Source organism: Pogona vitticeps, chromosome 5 (assembly GCF_051106095.1).
Source record: "Pogona vitticeps strain Pit_001003342236 chromosome 5, PviZW2.1, whole genome shotgun sequence".
NCBI lineage: Eukaryota > Metazoa > Chordata > Lepidosauria > Squamata > Agamidae > Pogona > Pogona vitticeps.
Window position 1 is genome coordinate 17989903 of NC_135787.1, and position 22878 is coordinate 18012780.

A 22878-nucleotide genomic window follows, 5' to 3' on the forward strand; every position below is an offset into this window, starting at 1 on the left:
TAGGGACGTAGAGGCTCTGAGGGTTAAACCGCAGAAGCCTCTGTGCTGCAAGGGCAGAAGACTAGCCGTCGTAAGATTGAATCCATGTGAAGTAGTGAGCTCCCATCACTTGTCCCAGCTCCTGCCAACCTAGCCATTCGGAAGCTTCTAAAAATGTGAGTAGATAAATAGGTACCATCTCGGTGGGAAGATAACGGTGTTCCGTGTCTAGTTGCGCTGGCCACATGACCACGGAAACTGTCTTTGGACAAACGCTGGCTCAATGGCTTGGAAACGGCGATAAGCACCACCCCCTAGAGTAGGACACAACTGGACTAAATGTCAAGGGGAAACTTTACCTTACTTATAGAATATCTGTCATAGTATATGCACACATACATGTAAATTGTTAATATACCTTTGAATATTCTCCAGGCACAAAATAGTGCAGAACTGTCTAGAAGGCACAGTTTCCCTGGATGTTTTGAATTGGAATTTAACTTCCATTTGATTGGGAGTGTAGAGAGGCCTGGTCCCTCCACAATAAAACAGCTGCCACCGGAAGCGGATGCTAAGAGTCAAAGAGTGAAGAACCATGAAGAGGGCTGTGTATGCTACATAATCAACCTTAAGGGGTTATTTATTTAATTTTTTTGACATTGCCTTTCTCCTTTAAAAAAGGACCCAAAGAGGTTTACATCATTAAAATACAATATTTAAAAGCTAAAAACATTTTACGAATATTAAGAATCAAACAAACAACACACTAAAAATGGTAAACATCATCAACACCAAAACCAGATTCAAAGCAACAGGGCACAACACTCAATTTTTTAAAAAAAAAAAACCCTCTCAGACAGCCAATCACTTAGGGAAATCCTGTCTGAAGAGAAGGGTCTTTGTCTGCTTGCACAAGGACAGCAAAGATGAGGCCAGCCTGGCCTCCTGTGGGAGGGAGTGTCAGAGTCTCGGAGAGGGGGGGATCCACTCCCATGTCCCCACCTGTGAAGGTTTCTCCCCTGATGATCTTAACACCATGTTGTGAAGAATGCTGTTATGTTGCCAATCCTGCAGTAAAAATTCCACTGCAAGTCCAGTCAGTTTCTGTACACTGAGTTGAAGAGAGGAGTATCTTAACTTTCACCTCAGGCAGCACAATACCTCAGCTGCCTTGGTATTTTTACATTATTATATGAAAGTGTGGCGGTATTTGTAGAAGAGAATTGGCAAGTAGGAAGAAAGAGCTAAATCCTTCCCAGCTTTCCCTTGTTTTAACCTGTTTTGCATTAGCTGAGTTCATACATGGGTGGAGAGGGTTGGGATGAAAGCTCTTTTCAGGAGAGTATTGACTATGTGGGAAAGGTTAAGCACTGCACCTGCCGTTTAGCAATTACAGTATTTCTCACTGGCTAACTTTTTGGAACAAAATGACATTAATTTTGCAGAGGGACAGTTAGTGCAAATTACAGTGATACTGGCAAGGAAAAAAAACCTAACTGTTGTCGTCTTCCTCTTGTCTAGAAGTGAGGAATCTCACAGGGATCTTATTTATTGCAGTGTCCTTTCATCAAGAAGGCCTAAATCAATGAAAGCAAAGACTTTAGCATGTCAGAAAAACAGCTCTGACTATTGCTTTACGTTTGGGTTAGGCAATTTAAAAAGGATTCAGCTTCTGTGATTTCCCCCTGCTTGGTGTCTCTTTGTACATGCTGGTGAGTAGAGGTGGGGGCATTCGTATTTGTATACAAATACCCTTGCACAGGTGCAAATAAGAAGGGTCCGGCCCCATCGTGCTGGACAGTTCATTCACTGATCCGCTGCTGCCATGGGCTGAGTGATCATGTCCAATTATTCCGGAGCTCACTATCGGCAAGCCACTTTTCAACCTGGCAGAGAGGCTTGTCATCCCGCCCCCTGCCAGGAGTGGCTCATCAATCGCGAGCTCCGGAGTGATAGGATGGAATAGTGCAGCCCGCAGCAGCAGCGAATCGGTGAGTGGACTATCTGGCACCATGGGGCTCTAATTATCTCCACCTGTGCGGTGGTATTATCCTCCTGTGCAGGGGTATTCACATATGAATATGAATACCCCCATCTCTACTAGTGAGCACAAGAAGGTATTCTGTAGACCATCTTGACTACTGACATGGGTGTTGCCAACATTCCAGCTGCCCTTTGCTATGTAAAGTTTGCCATTATTTTTCCTGTTGGCAACCCAGACAGGAAATTGTGCAGCAATATCAAGCCATTTTGAATCATGGATAGAGAAACACAATATCAGACATTCATAGACCAGAGGTTTTTGGAAGAACTGAATTTCTAAATTTGCATGCACTTTGAATATCAGTTACAATGTACCTTGAAAACTGGTAAGATCCCCATCAATATGTATCACAAATATTCTGTACAGTCATTTTATCCACAGGTATGCCAGCTAATTTATCACATTGTAGTAAACCATCAGGTAACAAGCCTTCCTATAATTATGTTGAATAGTTCTTGAAAAGAAACTGTACTGCCATGGCCATACTTTCAGATTTATCAGCTTGCTAGAACCTGAGAGAACTTGTTCTTGATAGGTACAGACCTTGAGAGACCAAGGTCACTTCTATACTACAATAAGACAACAGAGTAAAATGTGGAGGACAGTTTCATATATAACACTTGCACATGCAAATATGCTCTTTTTGTTTATTTATTTTTTGATGTTGTTATTCCCCTTTAATTTGGCAATGCACTGAACGTGGGGCTAGTGTCTTCTGAAGCAAAGATGCTATGTTTGTGCTTCTAATTTAGTACAGCAGACAGTAAATTCTTTTTCATGTAGCTAGGAGGTGATGAATACCTACGTCACTGTGGGTGGTAAAGAAAGGCTGACATGATCTAACATGTTGGTAACAGAACTTATTTTTCCAGGGCTGGCAGTTTACTCTGGTACAAAGTGAAATAACACAAAAGTCAGCAGATTCAGGACTGGGCCTGCACTCCTAAAGCACAGTAACAGGCAGGAAAGAGGAACAGCTGTACAAGTCTTGAAAAGTGCACCTGGGTACGTCCATTGTACTTATAATACATACAAATTTTAAATACACTTTTCATGAAAAGAAGTTAAGATAGTACTGTATGTATGGTTTAACCTAGCAATTGCTCTGCAAAGGTTGGGCTAAGAGAGCATGACTGGCATAAGGTTAATCTGGAACCTCTACAGCCGAATTGAAATTTGAACTCAAGGTTTCCCAATCTTAATCCAATGTGCTAATCACTAAACCACACTGTCCGGCATTCTGAACAGAGTAGCCAACCAGCTGCAATAAATGCAACTGTATTCTCATTCTTATATGTTTTCAAGCAACTGCTATCAGTGCTGTAGTGGTAAATTTGGAATCACAGTTGCTCACCAAGACAGTCCTCTCACCAGCCATCCCTTCCTCAGAGTAAGTCCACAAATGCAGGCTACTAAATTAATCCCTATTAAAAAAAAGGGAGGGGGCAGATCTTTATAAAGCTAGTGGCTCTCAACTGTCATTATAAAACCAAACCACTCTCAAATATTTTTCATTTACAAGAGAGACAGCAATATATAAAATTTTATTTTTCTCCCAGTTGACGTGAGCTTTGCAACTAAGTTCGGAGGGAATAGAGAAAAGCATAGCGGCAGGTGATATTACAATTATAATTCAGAAATTTTTGGAGCTTCCAAAGCTGGATTGAACTACTGATACGTGATCCACTATCACTGAGACCAGAGATGATATGACTACTGCCCGTTAACCTGAATCCAATCATGAATTCAACCGGCCCTTTCGAGTTACCGGGGTGGCTACCATTACTACATCTTGTGGAAGCGAATTCCACAGCGTAACGACGCCCTGTGTGTAGAAGTCTTTCCATTTATCCTGCCTCTCTCGCAATATAGCTTCAGTGGGAGACTCTCATCCTTCCAATGCTAGGAGAAAACCAGAAAAAAGCCTTTTTGTGTGCACATTCTCCACACCGGGCATAATTTTAGACTCTCCCACTGGGTCTTCCAAAGCTGAGGAGCGCCACAGCCGGAACCTTTCCTCGTACGTACAAAGGTAACCAGGCAGCGCCTCGAAGTGTTGTTGCTTCTAACACTATAGTCTTATCTTATACACAGTTGCTGGGCGGAAGCCTCTGCGGAAGCCGGAGTCCCGCGCGCACACGGAAAGAGCTCGAGGCGTCAAGCCGGTTTGCCTGGAGCTCGGCTTTCCAGCGTCGGGACTGGGGCGAGAGCCGCCGGCAACCAACCCCCCTTCCCTCCCCTCCCTCCCTCCGCGCGCCCTGTTGTGGCAGCTGGCAGGTTTCCTCCTCCCTCAGCTGAGCGACCTTCCCAGCCCGTAGTCCCTCCTCAGCTGGACAGGGGAGGAGCGAGCGGGAAGGGGCGGAAGTGCCAACAAGAAGAGCCCGACCCCCGGCCAGCCGAGGCTCGGAGTTCGCTCTTGCACTCACCGCGAGGTGGGAGCCGCAGCGCCTGCGCGCCGTCCAGTGCCCCCGGCGCCGTCCGCCCCTCGGTGCGCGCTTCGGGAAAGCGGCCACAGCAGCGGGCGCCGTCGTCGTCCGAGGTGAGCGGAGGGGCACCTGGGCGGGAAACCCTGGGGGACGGGGCAGGGAGGGAAGGAAGGGAACTTTGCGAGCAGGGAAAGGCGCTGCGCCTTCAGGGGCTCCGGAGAGCGCTCGGGGCTCCCCGAAAGAGGGACGCGCGGGCGCGGGTGGCTTCTTCTTCGGCAGAGGCGGCGACGCCTGGGCAGCACCTTGCTGAGCGCTTCGCTCCCGAGGCGCGCCGGCGAGATCTCGAGAGAGAGAGAGAGAGAGAGAGAGAGAGAGAGAGAGAGAGAGAGAGAGAGAGAGAGAGAGAGAGAGAGAGAGAGAGAGAGAGAGAGAGAGAGAGTCTTGCCTGTTGACAAGACTGAAAACATTTCAGTGGATTATTTCCTCCTTTTTTCCTTTTCTTCCCTTCCGACCGCCGCCCCAGTCCTTTGGCCTGTTCAGAGAAAAGCAGCTTTGCCCAAGAGTCCTGGCCATTCCGCTCCCCCCCCCCCCCCCAGGTTCTTCTTGAAAAGACCTGCGCCCGATGAGGGGAAAAAGCAGGCATTTCTTGAAGAAGTTTCCGGGTCTGGCGTTTAGGGCGCGCGGTGGGTCAGGGTTTTGAGTCCTTCCTTGGTTTTCTGCCTCATCCCAGCAAAACCCCATTTTGCCAGCAGCAGGACTGGAAGGGGGCCTTTTGTGCAGCCAGCTGGCCGATGGGTCATTCCAAGCGTGGTAAAGGTAGTGTGCGGGTTTTTATTAAAAAAAAAACAAAAAACGAAAAGGTGACAGGGCACATTCAGGCGGGGCTAAAAAGTGACCCTGTTTCCTCCTTGTTGTCAGGACCTTTGTAACTAATTATAATCATCATCATGCACCATCAAGTCAGTCCTGACTTATGGTGATCCTTTTCAGAGTTTTTCAGGTAAAGAGTACTCAGAAGTGGTTTACCATTCCTTTCTTCTGGAGGTGTCCTGGGACTGTCCAGCTTGCCCAAGGCCACACAGGCTGGCTCTGCTTACAGACGGCATAGTGCGGAGTTGAACTTGCAAAGATACCTAAACCACTAAGCCAGCCAGCTCTTTGTAGCTAAGTGGCAGAAAAGGATAAATCTCTCTGGATGTTCGTCGTTCCCCCCCTCCTCCCCCCCATCTTGTGCTGCTATTTTATGACATTTATCTGAAGCTGACTCTGTAGTATTCTTCAAATAAATGACATACAATAGCAACATTTTAAAAATATGAGATCCTCACTAAAATATACTGGCATTTATAGTTTTCTTTTTTTTTTAGTACAATCTTGTGCAATTTATAATGCACTGAGGCTTTCTGTTATGACTCTTAGCAAGTAAGTTGGTCTCATATCCTTTGACTTGTTTCTTCACAGGAAAGATTGAGGATACTGTATTACAATGCAAAAAAAAGGATGTTTATTTCATCCTTAGATAATATCTTGTTTCTGCTACTTCTTGCTTATTTCAAGAAAGTTCAGATGAATTTTGAGCCCATGTCACACCTTTCAGACACCATCCTCTATGACTACTACTAGTTGTGACTTATTGCAATCCTTTTCAGGGTTTTCTGAAGTATTTACTGTTCCCTTTTTCTGGGAGTATCTCTGGGCTGTGCAGCTTGCCCAAGGCCACAAAGGCTGATTCTTCTCCATAGAGGCACAGTGGGGAATTGAACTCCCAGCCTCTGACTTATATCTAAACCACTGAGCTATCCAGCTAGCTAGCAGGGAGTAAAAATACACTGGAATATACCCAAAGTATGACCTAGTGGATGTGAGAGACTACAGGCAGCTTCATTTCATGTGTTTTTTTCATGATTCTTAAACATTGATGACACAAGTAATTGAAACTGGAGAAAAAGTTATTGTTTTCAAGGAACTTTGAAATTAAACCAAGTTTGTGGATTGTGGCAATATATATATATTAAAAATATTTTACTTTCCATCAGACCAGGTAACTGTCAACCATAGTTTCATACAACATACAAAGCAAGGGATTTCCAAAATCTGACAGCCTCGATTTTTTGTTGTTGCTTAGTCGTTAAGTCCAACTCTTCGTGACCCCATGGACCAGAGCATGCCAGGCCCTCCTGTCTTCCACTGCCTCCCAGAGTTGGGTCAAATTCATGTTGGTCCCTTCGGTAACACTGTCCAACCATCTCATCCTCTGTCGTTCCCTTCTCCTCTTGCCCTCACACTTTCCCAACATCAGGGTCATTTCCAGGGAGTCTTCTCATGGGATGGCCAAAGTATTGGAGCCTCAGCTTCAGGATCTGTCCTTCCAGTCAGCACTCAGGGTTGATTTCCTTCAAAATGGATAGGTTTGTTCTCTTTGCAGTCCAGGGGCAGTGCTCAATTTTTATAGAGTGTTCTAATCTAACACTTTTAACACTCCAGCTTCTAAAAAGGAAAATAAACTACTTCTGTGTGATTGGAGTGGATCTTTCTAACCTCTGTCCTTGACACAGCAGTATGTTCCTGGCTTGTACCTATGGCTAATGGTGAAATGGAATAAGTCTTATTTTAGGGAATATAACAGAAACCTTCAGTCCAAATAAAACCAGAATATGATCAGTTCAAGTGTTTGTTCACATGCTCAACATTAAGTCCATGCTCTTTCCTATAAGGGATGTGTGCAGTGATAAACTTATTTTGCTAGCATAATCAGTGCCAAGCACAGTGTTTTCAGTTTTATAGATTTGAAGTCAGTCCCCCAGGCAAACAAATATGCTACCAAGAACTTGCTCATCTTTTATAGACATGCCCACATCACTTACTTAGCTGACGTTCCACCTTAAATATTGAGATCTGGTTTGCATGCCATGCTGTGGTTTCATTTTACAGTCAGTGCTGCTTCTGAGTTTTTCCAAATAATAAAAACAGAAGACTGTTTTTTTTACCTAAGCAATAATAAAAACAGAAGACAGCTTTCCACGTAAGCAGTATTACAGAAATGTACCTTATGGGATTCTTAAACACTTCTCTTGCACATGGATCAGCAACATTTTTCAGTGTCATGACATGTGTCTTAACCTTCTTGCAGAATTAGTTCACTTTCAGATTGTTGGCTTGTGTTACGTAACATCTTCTGACTATTGCTCTGTAAGTCATGAGTTGGGTAAACTATTACAGTAAGAGAGTCTGAACTGGGAAAGACCCAATTGTAATGGTTTTATTTATTTTTCTGTTCTGTTTTTCTGAGGAAGTGGATGGTATTTAATGAAAGCTCACACTGAAATAATTCTGGTAGTCTTTAAAGGTACCACAATACTGTACTGTTTTTTTATTTCTGTTGTACATGATTTACTTGTTGTAACTGTTCTTATTGCAGTATACCTATGTAAGTGTTGGTAAATCTGTATAGCCCAATAAATGTATTTTAAGAAAATGATCTAATTGTTTTTCTTTTAAAGAAAGTATTCATTTCTTGATCATTTAAATAATTTGTAAGGAATAGTGGTGTCTGTGGTGTCTTAAATATGGATGCATACTTATTGCTGTTTCAAAAATAAGAAGTTGTCAGTAGAAGTATATAATTCCTATTATACTTCTATTAAGCATAATGTCAGAGATCAAAGTTGGTGGTTGCTTAGTATTGTGACCTGTGTGTGTCCAAGGATGATTATTTTATTTCCATCTTTGTTAGTACGCTTTTATATAACCCTTAGGTTGTATATTTAATTAGAAGCATAATGTGTAGTTATTCAACCAGCAGTAAAAGCAAACATCTTATACAAAAAAACTTGTAAAATTTCTTACTCTCTGGCCTGTGATAGAGTACATACACTGAAACCCTACCTGATCGTATGATTCTATATCTCATATTCTGCCTTTTATCTTCAAATTACAGGTTTTGTCAGTGTATTTTTATTTTAACCTTTTGGGTTGTTATGCTTTTTTCCTCGTTGTACACTGCCCAGAATAGTGCATTGCACTAATGTGGCATTATACAAATTTAAGAAGCAAACAAACACTGCTCTTGATACTTTGTTAAACAGTAGATAAATGTTTTTTTCCACACCTCCTGGGTGAAACTGAGGAGGCAGTGCCACTGAAAGTTTGGATTAGTCCTATGAGGCTACACTGAACCTAAATAACATCCATGCCTTTGGGCAAGATAAATTGTCAGAAGGCCCATCTTAATGATACTGTCCTGATAAGCTTCTGGGTTGTTTCAGAACTCCATAAACAGAACAGACATAATCTAGAACCTTTCACATGCTGATCTTGGAGTTCTATAAAGGGTAAATGCCAGGTGTTTTGTATTGTAGATACATTCAGGGCATTCCCACTTCAGAAGAAAATGAAAAGCCTCTGAAAATGAAGAGCCCCTGCACTGAGGCCAGCATCTATTTTGAGAACCACTTCACCAAAAACATGCTCTATAAATACCTGAGGCCAGTTTCCTCCAAACTGATGCCTTCCAGATATGTTGGAATACAACCTTCACCATCTCTAGCCATGCTTGGTGAGATGAGAGCTGTAATCCAACACATGAAGAAGTAAACCAGTGTTGGTCAAGGTTCAGATACTATATTTTTATAATTTCATGTAGAATACTTTAAAGAAAGTATAAATTAAAGAAATGTTTGGTTCTTATTGGTTCCCTTTTTATAGAGCTAGGAAAGCTGAGGCTCCATGTTACATAATCTGAGTTTCTTGCTTTATAATAATCAGGCCAGATATTAAGAAACACTCCTTTAATCAACTGATATTTTAGGAAGAAACTGGAAAGGGATTTTTCCCCGGAAAAGATTTCCACATAAGCCTTTCTACTATACTAATAATAGCAGCTAGCATAAACACTAGTAGTACAGAAAAATGAAGAGCATAACATAATTATGTACAGTCTGTTGTGTACGTAGTAAAAAAACGAAGAGCAAACTTGAAGCATGAGGAAAATTAGTGACCAGAAATTGGCCCATGGTGCTAACAAAAATATGTTTAGTAAACATTAAAGCAAAGCTTCTCAGATTTTCTCTGGTCTGGTAGGCATTATTTACAGTTTCTCTGATTGTTGACCTCTGGCATGAACTAGGGATTCTTAGGGGGATTCTAGTTTATTATGAGATTTGGAAGCAGTCAAACGTGGGAAGAAACTCTTTGGATGTTAAACATTGCTTTTCATCTCTCCAAAACAACCCAGATGAAGGCAAGAGAGAGTAACCACCCTGCTTGTTGACAAAGATTATAACCATTCAGTGTTGTGCAAAATAAAAAGCTACTTACTGTATTCACTCATTTGCATCTGCCTCTGTTCGTACATGTCAGAATATGGAGAAAAGAGTTTGTTGTTCCACTTGGAACTAAACCAGAGACTCTTGCTGGTTTTTTTGTAGGTGTTTTTTTTTGGGGGGGGGAAGGAGGTACATGTAAATTTTGTGTCAGGAAACAGAACTCTTACTCCAAAATGATCTATACATGTAGTTGGGAAAAGATGCCACTGACTACCTACAGACTGTCTCTGTTCAAAACGATAATGCTATCGTCTGAAGTCTTTATTACTATTATGTGTGTGTGCATTTCTTCAACATCCTAAGTACTCTTTCACCCTGTCTTGCAGACACTTATTTTTTGGAACTCAATCTTCATCGCCAAGCACGATGAACAATTACAGTGTTTCATTGGTTGGTCCAGCCCCCTGGGGATTCAGGCTTCAAGGAGGCAAAGACTTCAACATGCCTCTGACCATTTCCCGGGTAAGCATATTCCACCTTTTAAAACCATTCCTGAGGAGCTGTCTGCCTCATATGCTGCCTGAAAAACAAGTATTTTTGTGACATTCTCTGCATTTTATTATATATGTATCTTGAAAATTCAGAGCGTGAGAAATGTATGGCCTAAATGTGGTAACAGGTATTTTTACTGTTTGTGGTTAGAATCTTGTTGGCTTACTTAGTTGTGTAAGGGCAATTATTCAAGCAAGGTGAGCCATTTCCCCCACTGCCTGTCATGCAATGTGACGTCTTCTGTTTGTGCAACCAGGAACAAACAGCCTAGAAAACTGAAAAGTGTTTCCACAAATGCCCTTAGGTATATAGAATGCTTCAATTGGATTTTTGATCTTAATATTTAAGAGTCACTAGTAAGAAGTTTGTACATAAAAACTTGGAGCAGCGTTATAGTAGGAGAATGGAGTTGATCTTAGGCAGTGTCTTGAGGAAAACTTTCTGATCCTGGTACTAGAAAAAGTGACAGTCATATTCTTGAACGCCTCTGTGAGTGCATTTGAACTGTGGTAGTAGGAGACTTTTTCTACTGGTATATGTTGAGAGAGAAAGGGGACAGCTGTATCAATGGAGTGTTTGGTCTTATTTGAGTGTTTCCGTCTGCCTTTTCAACATTGTCTTTTTGGGGAAATTAGGCACTGACTAGTCAAATGTGATGGTCTTTGGGATAAAGAAATGGGCATATGGTTTGTGAAAGGGTTATGGCTATCGTTTCCTACCTAGAAAATAGGTTCTTATTACTATTTCAATTTACTGTAGTATTCTTCTTCATCATCCTCTTCCTCTTCTTGCTAAATCTGATGCTTTCTACAAAAAAGTTTGAATTATGGTATCTGTAAAACAGGCCTTGTATATGGTGATAGTGGCATTAAAAACTCTTCCCTGCCTTTGCTTATTTTTTCATAGAAAATTTAAGGATATGGCTCAATCTGTTGTTAGCTGAAATTCTGTTGCACTAGGGTAGGTCCATTGGATCCATGGGGATTTGGTGAGTCAACTCCTCCATTAGTTCCATTGATTCAAATGAGCCTCTAGTTGTGAATTACTCCTCTTAGCACAGGATTTCAGCCTCCAAATGATTCATAACTGTTTCAAATTGTTTGTGTTAGTTTTGACTTGACGGCACATAACAACAATAACAAACTTATAGTGACATTGATAGGGTTTTCAAGGTAAGTGAGGTATTTAAGGAGTAGGTTTACCGGTTCCACATTCTTTGGTGAGTTTGCATAGTAGAAACAATGGAATCGAAACAAGTTCTTCTGAGTCCTAGTTCATTAGTCTCTCCACGAAATCACACTGGGTACCCTGTTGTATTAGCAGAGCGTTAAGATAAATGTGACTCAAAATGAAGAAATCAAAGAGGGGAGGGAGAGAATAGAAATGCTGCTACTTCATCAGGTAAGGTCACTAACAGGAACTGTGTTTAAAGTCAAACTGCATAGTTGGGAGATTACCATATCAGTAGGCTGACCGTACAGTTCAGTAGATGTTGCCAAAGCTATTCTACCTTTTACTGATATCCTTAGGAGGACAGATAGATCCCATTAGTCTAATTATGCATCTTCCCTTTGTTTTTCTCTCGAAGACACAGGGAATGTTCCTTGACTTTATTTTTAACTATAGGGAGATTTTCATTGTCTTGTAGAACTGAAAACTTCTTAGAATCTTGTTATTTTTGTTGTTTAGTCGTTAAGTCATGTCCGACTCTTCGTGACCACATGGACCAGAGCACGCCAGGTCCTCCTGTCTTCCACTGCCTCCCTGAGTTGGGTCAAAGTCATGTTGATAGCTTTGATGACCCTGTCCAACCATCTCGTCCTCTGTCGTTTCCATCTCCTCTTGCCCTCACACTTTCCCAACATCAGGGTCTTTTCCAGGCTCTTGTTATTGCTGTTACAGAATCTTGTTATTACTATTGTTCATCTCAGTTATTTTACAGCCTATATTAATATGTTTCAGAAGCACAAATAAAAATGGGTCTTCTTCCACTCGAGAAGCAGTGGAAACATTCTTCCAGGCTGTCCCATGAAAAATTCCTCTTTTTGTTCTAGGATGAAAAGAGGGTCTTGGACCTGAGAATTCCCTGCCTGTTGTGTATGCTTTACTGTTTTACTTTTGGGAGACTAGCCTTAATACATGGAATCCTCTGATCTGCAAAGCCCCTTTGAAAAATAATACAGTCTCTACATCATGCTGTGTGCATGGTTGTGTATGTTTGTATCCATTCTGGACTGTCCCCATATTCAGTCAGTCCAATATTTTTCATTAATATTATTAATAAGCCTTTCCAAAATGTAAGTTGATGTTCATGTGTAATATATATTCCTTTGCATGGCCTGCTCTTTGAACTGGAATTGATGTACTTCATTCTGGTATGTTCATACTGTTTGTCTGATAAAAAGAAAGAGCTGTGCTGGATTGCTACTACGTTGGGACAGAGTGTACAACACAGCACTCTTCTTTTCCTGGTATAGACAGAAGTGCCTGCTAATTAAATGCTGATAAAGAAATTCAAGAACAAAGAAGCAGAGCTGTTTATGTGCCCTTTACAAAGGTCCTGCTGTCTGTTGTGACCTTCTTAGGTTTGGGGTAGTCATGCATGCAATTCATTCTGGGCTGCTTGAGCAAGTTATTTTTACGGCCTTTGTTTTGGGAACTGGCATCACAGCACTGTTGCATGCAAGTCAGTTTAAAACTGCTTTCCAGCCGCACTTTAAAACAGTTGCTAAATAGAAGTTAGTTTGTAATGGATTTATTTTTAGCAAGACCATTTGTAAAATCCAGTGCCATATCCAGCAAGTGCCCAAAGCTTCCTTCATTAAAACCCATCTGTCTTACTCCAGTAACTTTAGTTACGTTGTTAGATACTTATTTTAAACGGAAAAAATGATTACAGCTTTTGGACTTGGGGAAAAAGTAAGATCAAATGAATGGAGACTGCACAAGATTTTAAGTTATGCAAATCACAAGCTATACAACTTAATTTTTTTAAAAAAACTCATGCATTTTGTCTCCAGGGTTGCCCTAGCATGTCTGCTAATTTCAGCCAGTTTATGGTGCAGGAAATACTGGATTGTCAGGGTGGGGATGGGATGTTGATTTAGGAGATCCATGGGATCAAATTTGATTTAGGGGCTAACCTTTAGGATGGAAGAAGTACTCTCTTTTTTTGGTAAGGAAAAGAGAAGCTGGGAAGCTATAAAAGAAATAAAATATATTAGGGAACAAATTGGTTTACTGAGTTAAAGCAAAGGTCAGAATAAGGTGACACTGAAAGTCAGTGTAGGTCCTATACAAATATGTAACATATATTTGGAGTAGAATATGGATACAAAGTCTTTCAGATGGCTGACATTATATTAAGAGTAACAACAACAGTAATAGTAATAGTATGCTAAAATCATTAGTAAGGAGCAAAAAAAGAGATGTGTTCCACTCAGGATTGTTTGATTGATTGATTGATATACTGCCCATCTAGCCAAGAGACATTACATCTTGTAAGATGTAATATTTTAGGGAAGAGGAAACTGTAAACATCAACTCCTCTTATCTTCCTCCTGCCAAAACCTTGGATTCATGCTGCCCTCTGTAAAATGTCTATCTTATGGGAAGCAACAAAGATTGGATATACCAAACAAAGAGAGAGAGAGAGAGCAGCTGCATGTGTGTACACCACCTGATGGCCAAACTGATATGAATAACAGTTTATACATTTGTAAATATTTGTGTGCTCATGTATTTTATGCATATGTTCCTCTCTTGTCTGATTTCTCTTTGCCTCTGTCTATCGCACATGTACATACACAAAATATACATATGTGTCCATTGTACTTGCATATTTGTTTGGCTTTGCTATCCCCATTTGATGCTGGAATAAGTCCCAGTGAACTTCGTCAGACCTCTGAATAAATATGCAAAGGGTTACACAATTTCTCGTAGCTATTCACCAACATTGTCTTTTCTGCTGTGCACCTTCTCAACCATAGGACGCAGCCCTGTCACTCTCTTGGCCAGTGGTTCCCAATCATGGGTAACCCAAGTGGTCTTGTACTGTTATTCTCAGAAAACCCAGCTATTGGTTTAGGCTTTTGGGAGTTGCAATCCAAGAACATCTGGGTTAGCAAGGTTTGGGAGCAACTGCTATAGGCCTTGTAAAATCTTCAGCTTAAAACATGGTCTGCATCTTCAGTAATGGCTGCTGTGTAATTGGTAAAACCACTTTGTAAATACCTCATTTACCTTGAAAGTCCTGTTAAGGTTACTATAAGCCAGTCCGAACTTGACAGCACATAACAAATATGCAAAGATGTGTTCTCTCTCCCCCCCCCCCTTTGGCATACAGTACTGTATAAGGAAACAGGTGCCTAGCAAACTTCTGCCTGCAGCTTCCATGTGTTTTCTGGGAGTGGGAAGCAGCGTTTTTTGCATCTTATTCCTCCTTTGTCATACTTGGTGATTAGCTTCAACATGGAATAAAGCATAAAGAGCTACCTTAGCAGAATCTGCTTCTAACTATTTCATTTGTATTCATTTCAAGACAAAACAAAACACAAAAACACACACACACCTCTTTGAAATACAAAAACTGGTTGAAAAAAAATTTAGAATATGCCTATGGACAAGGTCATTCAAATACAGTCCATTTAATGTAAGCAGACAAAAACTGAGCCTTTGTTTTTCTTGCTTTCCTTCGGGGCCTTGAGGGCTGACTCCTCTAGTTGATGTCCCCAGTGCTTTAATGAGCTATTTTTAGTCTAGCAATTTTCCCATTATTCATTTGTGATGGTTATCTTTAAGGGCATTGTGAGAAGAAACATGGTGTTGAAGGGCTTGTTTGTTTTTCTTGGGAAAGAGCCAGAAGATAATATGGGTTCCTAACTTTTAGAAAAAGATAGGGGGAAAATTCATGCTATGCTGCCATCCATAAAAGGAAATGCATGACAGAAGATTATCTTTTGTTTGCTTAAAATAGTGGGAAAATTGGTATTTCCTTGACCAAATAAAATGTTTTCATAGTTGGCTTCTGAACTTTGGGAATGCAGAAATTCATGTCATTTAAGCCCTTAAATGGGTGCACACATTAAATTTTAAGTTATTTGGTCTGGTATGTGAGGGGAAAACATTTTTTAAAAAAATGTTTTCTACATATTACCTTAATTAGATCTACTGAGAATGTCTGTTCTGGGCAAGAATGTAATCGTCTGTCTTACATAATATTGAAGATTTGTGATTTTGAACTTAAGTACTGTAACTGCTAGACAACAGGAATGAGGCACATCCATTATGACTGGTTCTTGTGTTTTATTGATAGGATTATGTGTATGTAACCTATATAATTCTGTGACATACCTGCTGTTGTTTTTCCCCACCTCCTGTCCTTTTGTGTTTGCTTACCTAAAGGGGCCCACAATGCCTGTTGTGTACTGGGGCACCTACCCACTTACATGACTGTTTTGCACACTTCAGTAATTCACCTATGGCTCATACAAACTTACATTCCTCAACTGCAACAAACTTTACACAGTTAACCTTTCAGGAAATTAGCAATTGATCAAAACATCCACATTTCTGGTTGGCTAACTCTTGGTCATGTATTTGATAGTGTTGCCTACAAAGATGAATTATCTTTCCATTCCTATCCTAAATGTGATATTCTTGTTTTTCTTAATTTTATTTACAGCTCTAGTATGCTAAAAATGTAAAATGTATGCATGCTATTTAAATTACAGCCATCCTAACTTTTGTTTCTGTTTCCCTTGAATATTATATTTTGAACAGCTATATTACATTGGCTGAAATCCTGTTGCTTATTGTAGTAAGCTGTGACTAGAACAGACCCATTGAATCAGTAGAGATTTGGTAAGTCAACTTCACTCTATCTTCCATTGATTCAAATGGGTCTACCCTAGTTCCAATTCAATATACGAAACAACAGGATTTCCAGCCATTGACTTAGATCAAGGGTAGGCGATGTTCTGGCTTTTGCACCTTCCCCCCCATCTCTTAAAGAAAAATAAAAAAGATGAATTGCATCTCTTTATTTCCATTTTATTTATTTATTTAGTTTTATTTTATTTAAAAAAATAAAAATAAATAAGTACAACATCTCTTTAAACCTCCCAAGAATATCTATTGACATTTTTAGTAGCTCACTGTTTCTCTCTGTAGTTTTAATGACCACAAACACATTTTCAAAAGATGAAAGTTGACTGCTAACCTATTCTAGTTTCATTTTCATTTTCTTTCCTTTTGCTTCTTCTCCTTTTTTTAAAAAAGAATTTTTAACAATCTGGAGTTTCCAGAGGATTCAACTGGGGGGGGGATTTGGCACTTGCACCTGTTAAAGTTGTCTACTTTCTATTAAATCCTAAGATAAGTAAAGCTAAGGAAGTTCTCAGAAGGACAGTTCCTAGTTTCGTTGTCACCACTGCAGTATCTGTACCAGAACAAAGTGGTAAGGGGCATAAATGGAGAGAAAAAAATTGACGAGGATCTTGCTGGGTGATCCACAAGGCAGTGAAGTTGTTATGCCTTTCCGTCAGCAGTAAGCTTGGCCACATTAAATAATTGTATTTTCTATAGATACTGCACCTGGCTGTGTTGTCATTTTCTAGATCTTCGATGAATGTGGATTTAAGCTCTGCAAGAGCCCATGACTTTTATTACATAATGCTCCATGCATGTTATGCTTAAGTGCTAAAGCAAATACTCTTTACATACAACCCAAAGAGCTTTTAAACATATGCTTTCTTGGCTTATGTAGCTCCTTTGTTCTCTGCTAGTTACAGATGGGGTTGAGGGAATTAGCTGTTCCCATTTTCTATCAAGTGTTTGGCAAGTCTTCTACAATATACATGTCATTCATTAGCGTTTTGTGGTAGTAGTGCAAAAGGGAATGCCTTTCTCTTTAAAAGTTAGTAAGATATAGGGGGAATTCAAGCATTTTGAGATCATTTTTCTTGGAATTCCAACATCTGGAGGGTGAGATGGCTAAACAATATTTTGAAAAAGTAGGCACAGACATTTTTCCATAGTTTTTTTCTATATTTTCAAGCAAAAACAACAACAACAAAACAAGTTCAATGAGCGTGAGACAAGTACTAGCATGGAAGATAATCTGTATAAACGCCAGAATTCTGTAGTTACACCCACTGGCATAAGTCCATCAGCATAAATCGCAGCTGCAAGTTAAGAAGTCAGTAAGTCAGCTGGATAGTTCAGTGAGTTAGGTATCTGACTACAGATCCAGAGGTTGGTAGTTCTTCCCAAGAGAAGAGCCAGCCTGTGTGTCTTGGGCAAGCTGCACAACCCTAGAATACCCCCAGAAGAAGGGTACTCTTTAACTAGAAAAACCACTATACAGTGGGGTCTTGACTTGAGAACTTAATAAGGCGGTTCTCAAGTTAAAAAGTCTGTAAGTCAAGTCTCCATTGACCTACAGCGCATTGAAAACCGATTAATCCCGTAACAGGCCGTTTTTGTTCCAATTTGGTTTTTTTCTGGTCTGTAAGTCAAATCTCAGTCTGCAAGTCAAACCTAAATTTTGCGGCCAGAGAAGTCTGTAACTCAAAAAGTCTGTAAGTCAAGCCGTCTGTAAGTCAAGGGTCCACTGTAAGTTAGAATTGACTTGATGGCCCATCATGATGATGTCAGTATAGGTATTTGTTGTTGTATACCAACCATGTGATTCAGTACTCAAAGGTGACTGCTTTTGCTGACTTCTTAACTTGTGACAATTTTATGTACCATTTGTTGAAGGGATGGCCATGGTAGTCTGCAGCAAAACAAACATGACTGAAGTTGCATTAATCAAATAGATTATTCCAATTACAATCCTTCTTTCTTTCTACAGTGGACCCTCTACTTACAGAATTAATCCGTATTGGAACTGTGTCTGCAAGTCGAAAAGTCTGTAGGTCGAATCTCCATTGACCTACAATGCATTGAAAACTGATTAATCCCATAACCAGCGGTTTTTATTCTATTTTTGTTCCATTTTGGTATTTTCTGGTCTGTAAGTCGATTCTCCAGCAGCAAGTTGAATCTAAATTTTGTGGCCAGAGAAGTCTGTAACTCGAAAAGTCTGTAAGTCGAGCTGTCTGTAAGTCGAGGGTCCACTGTACTTAATTCTGAAATGTGTTTAGAATTAAATGGAAAAAGTATAATTGGTTAATATAATATTATAGGTATGGCCACTAAACTAAAAATATATATTTGGAAGATACTTTTACTGTCAATCTGGGGATCAGTATTGATTATGTTAGAGCTATTCTAAGCAGAGTAAAAGTTCCCTTCCACTTTCTCCTGATTCATGTTTATTTGTTGTAAGGCAGCATTGGGCTTACCAGGATTTGCATCCAAACTTTAGTTTTAGATTTTTTTTTGGGGGGGGGGAACTAAATCCAAAAAAACTTCTAAATAATTAGTTAAGAAATCCATTTCCCTGTACACTTTCTCTTCTAAAGCAGTTGTTTGTTTCTCTTTCAGTTTGAACCTCACTGAAAGGTTCTGATGAGGAAACTAAGTGTGGAAATGATCAATGTTATAGAAAGTGCTGTAGTGCTAAACTCTAACCCCAGAACAAACCAGAAAACAACATAAACTATGCTCTCAGGAGGAACAAAAAGACATAGGAAGGCATACATGCTGTCACTGTAGTTACTAGGACACGTCTTGTGTCATAAAGATAGCTGGAAAATGCCAGTATCATCAGAATAAAAAAAGGAATATTGTGGAGACCAGATGTTCTATATGGAAGATGCTTGAGTTAGAAGCATTCACGTTCAGAATAAGGAGTTGCTGCTCTCATAAAGTGAGAGACAGATTCAGAAAATACAGGACTCTTTGTTATTAGCTTATTATTGTATTCATTTGCTGAAAGTGTTTCACAGCTTTCTATCTTGGAAATGAAGAATATGGGGCAGAGTAATATATGTAATGTTCAATAATACTGTTGAATTCCAAAGGTGGGGGTATGCCAGAATTTAACATTGTTAAAACAACACTTAAGATTAAACCTAGGAACTGGCTACTAGAATGTAAGATACTGCCGTTGGATTATGTGTGGCTAGGCATGACTGTACCTCAGTATTAAAAGAGATCCTATGATGCATTTCTGGACTCGTACATTGCTTCCTTGGTGTGCTTTCCCACATGTTTTCTGTCTTTGTAGAAAATGTTGCCACATTGGGGCACCCCCAGAGACGTGGTTATTCTGCTTGCCATTTTAGTTAATGCAGTGTAGATTGTTTTTGATTGCAACGTCTGTGATAGACATTTCAGTCTTTTCGGAGAAAATTGTGAGCTATTCAGCTAAGTGAGGTTGTGGTAATGATTTCCAGACTTGTTAGTGTGGTGCAGAAATTCCAAGTGGCCTTGACAACATTTTTCCCTCTATGGTATGTACATGCATGCAAGTGCCATTAAGTGGCAGGCTGGTATCTTAACGGGAAGACACATTTCCATATTTGGTCTTTTCTAAAACAACTGAGCTGAACACAAATAACAAATAGTAGTGGTTTCCTTTTTTCATTCCTTTTTAAAAAAATTGGATGAAGTTAGAGGAAGGACTCTATTTAAAGAGGTTAGGGTATTTGCTTTTTGGAATAGAGTTAGACCTTCTGCAAAGTATCACATGTTGGTTTTGTTGTAATGCGCACTATGCTAAGGAAAACTGATTAATGTTTTCAAGGGTATTTCTTATTGGTGCCAAATTGGAAACTGATCCTGCAGAAGAGTTGCTTTTGAGTAGTCTGGCATAAAGAGTTTGTGTCTGTCTGTTTAGACATGGAAATGATTAAACTCCTTTTAAATACATTTTTAGAACCCAAAGTGTAAGAAGGACTTGGAAACTTCAATGGGATCTTTTTCTAGTACCTTTAGCTTTTCAGTCTGTCTAGTTTTCCCATAGGACCATTTCCCTCTTCAGACTAAACATTGAAATCAAATGTTGATCTCTGTGATTGAGTGTTGTGAACTTTGTTTTGCTGCTTGACCTGGTGAAACGGCTACTGCTCTATGTGCTTAGTATCTATGGTCAGCCTAGGTCAGTGCCACAGTTCTGTACAGAACTAAATGTCTGTCTGGCACAGATACTGCAGCAAATGGCATCATTGTTGTTAAGTATCTTTACCTGGCTGGATAGCTCAGTGGTTTCGGTATCTGATTATGGAGCCAGAGGTTAGGCATTTGATTTCCCATGGTGCCCCCTACAAGTAGAGCAAGCCTGTGTGGCCTTGGTCAAGCTTCACAGTCCCAGGATACTCCGAGAAGAAGGGAATGGTAAACCACTTCTGAGTATTCTCTACCTGGAAAACTGTGGAAAGGGTTGCCATAAGTCAGAATTGAGTTGATGGTACATTGTTGTTGTTGCGTGTTAAAACTGAGTTCTAGACTAATTTACCATTTTCTGCCTTACACAAATATCTTCTTCGAATTGTCTACTAGAGCAATTGAGAGAGCTCAGTAGGCTTGTATAGGGAGTGTGCATAGCTCCTTTAACTCGGTGCCCTAAATTTGCTTAGTGCATAGTCTAAAAATGTAACTAGCTTCTGCAGAATTATAATGTGTGAAATGAGCACACATTAAGTAGATTGTGTCTGGATTCTTAGAGCAGTGTGAAGATGCTGCAATTACTCTTCTTGTATTTTAAGAGGGGTATTTTCCATAAAGAGCAATCAATTGGATCAAGACCTCTTCATGGTTAAAGTAGGCTCATCCAAATCAGTATGAAAAAGTTTACTATGTGTAACTTAAGTCCTTGTGATTTCAGCAATTCCATTCTAATATGAAGAATAAGTGTACCATTGATCATGAACAGTTGAAACCTGACAGCTTTGCTTAGTAAATATCTGGGATATTTTAGGTTCTGATACTAACGGCCTGAGCCATTGAGATGAACATACAGTACTTCAGGTACCATGAATTTATACATCATATCATGTTTTATTTAGTAGGTCTTGATTTAAATGTCTAATTCACCTAGCCTGGTAAATGGCTCCATGCTGCAAGCCGACAATTATTCTTCTACATATCTGTGGAGCATTAAAGAGATAAATTTGCCTTGTCTTTTAGTAATACATCTACTGTACTTTAAAGCCCATTTTCTTTCATAACATTTCAAATGTGTAATTTATAATCAGCATGTCCTATAGGTTTGTACTGTAGCCATATGCCAAACTAATGACATGCTCCACATCTTATTACTGCAACAATCCATGCATACGCTAAGTAACTCCAGACTGCTCCTATGACTAGTCCTCCCCATTACACATTAAGATCACTTTTCTGTGGTGGTTATGTACATAACATATATAAACATGGAAAACTTGAGTTTCTTCTCATCCCCTCCCCTCTTCTTTGAAGAAGTACTTAATTTAGTATTTTGGAGAGTGAACTGCTTTACTGTGAGTTGATCAAGCTTTAATCAAAATAAGTCAAAATACTAGTAGCAGTTTTAGGTGGGGAAAGTCTAATTTGATAGTGCTGGCAGCAGCTGACATAACATAATTACTGTACTACTTTCCATGCACAGAAGGCTAAATCTCTAACCCAGTATCCATTCTTTATAAATTCTATTCTTTTATTCTATGGCTAACTAAAAATTAGTGACAGCCAGGACAATTGTTGGAACTTTTATTTTTATTCTCATTGCTGGACCCTACGCGTTCAATACTTTTTACCTTTAGAAAATCAGATTCCGGAATATCTCTGAATTTGGCCTGGGAACAGGGCGCTAATCAGTTTCAGCATCAGAAAGAAACCTTTGATTCATCATATTAGAGGCTATGTGATCATACGCTACTTAGAAGTGGAACAGTAGGTCCTTATAACTTCAGAACAATTTGTTTAGGGCAGAATCCTTCCTCCTTTTTGTGAGTGTATTTGTCACTTAATGAACAATAGTTGCTACTTGTCTTGTGTGCCTTGCCCTGAGAATGGTCTCCCATCCCACCTGCACATCTCAATCTAGAATGTTACAGATAGCTACCCCAAGGTAGCCCCTGAAATCAACAACCCAAAACTGGGCCTTCTCTGTTGTGGCCACCTCATTGTGGAATTCTCTCCCAGTAGAGGTGCAACTGGCTTCTTCCCTCCTTGGGGCAAGTGAAGATATAGCTGTTTACACAAGCTTTCCACAGCCTTACCACGGATTTAAAAAGTCTCTCCCCCCCCCGCCCGTGTCTCTGGCAACATTTGCTATCTTGTATCTGTAGTTAGGATGAATTTGGTTTTCTTTCATTCACTGCTTTAATTTGATGTTTATTACTGAATCTCTCTCTCTCTCTCTCTCTCTCTCTCTCTCTCTCTCACACACACACACACACACACACACACACACACACACAGAGTATGAACCAGTCATCTGTACTGGTCAAAATAATGACAGTCTTAGTCTTAGCATTTAGCTGCATTATACAAATATGTTCATCTCTTCTAATTTCATTGATAGCCCACTATCCATTGCTAGAACTCAAAACACTATAATGTAGGTTGACAGGCTTTTCCCCATCTGGATTTTAACCAGATGCAGACCAGCATAACTTCAGTAAGACTCTTGATCTATTCATGCCTCCTTAATATTGGCTGTTCTTTAAAAAAAAAAAAAAAG

General features: G+C 39.9%; 1 protein-coding gene across 34 annotated transcripts in view; it reads left to right on the forward strand.

Moving 5' to 3' along the window:
* The first annotated feature begins 4429 nt into the window (after nt 1-4429).
* The window catches only part of PDLIM5 (PDZ and LIM domain 5), a 139404-nt gene continuing 120955 nt past the window's right edge, over nt 4430-22878 (forward strand). For 28 of the 34 annotated variants that reach the window (XR_013545787.1, XR_013545789.1, XR_013545788.1 and 25 more), the window contains exons 1-2: nt 5806-7471; nt 10100-10235. Coding sequence is in view for 31 of the 34 variants with exons in the window: in XM_078394568.1 (XP_078250694.1) it covers nt 7359-7471; nt 10100-10235 (249 nt within the window). In the remaining 3 variants the exon portion in view is untranslated. Of the gene's footprint in view, nt 4563-5805; nt 7472-10099; nt 10236-22878 lie in introns of those variants that run through there. The other 6 variants (XM_073001916.2, XM_073001920.2, XM_073001924.2 and 3 more) reach the window with 1 other exon arrangement.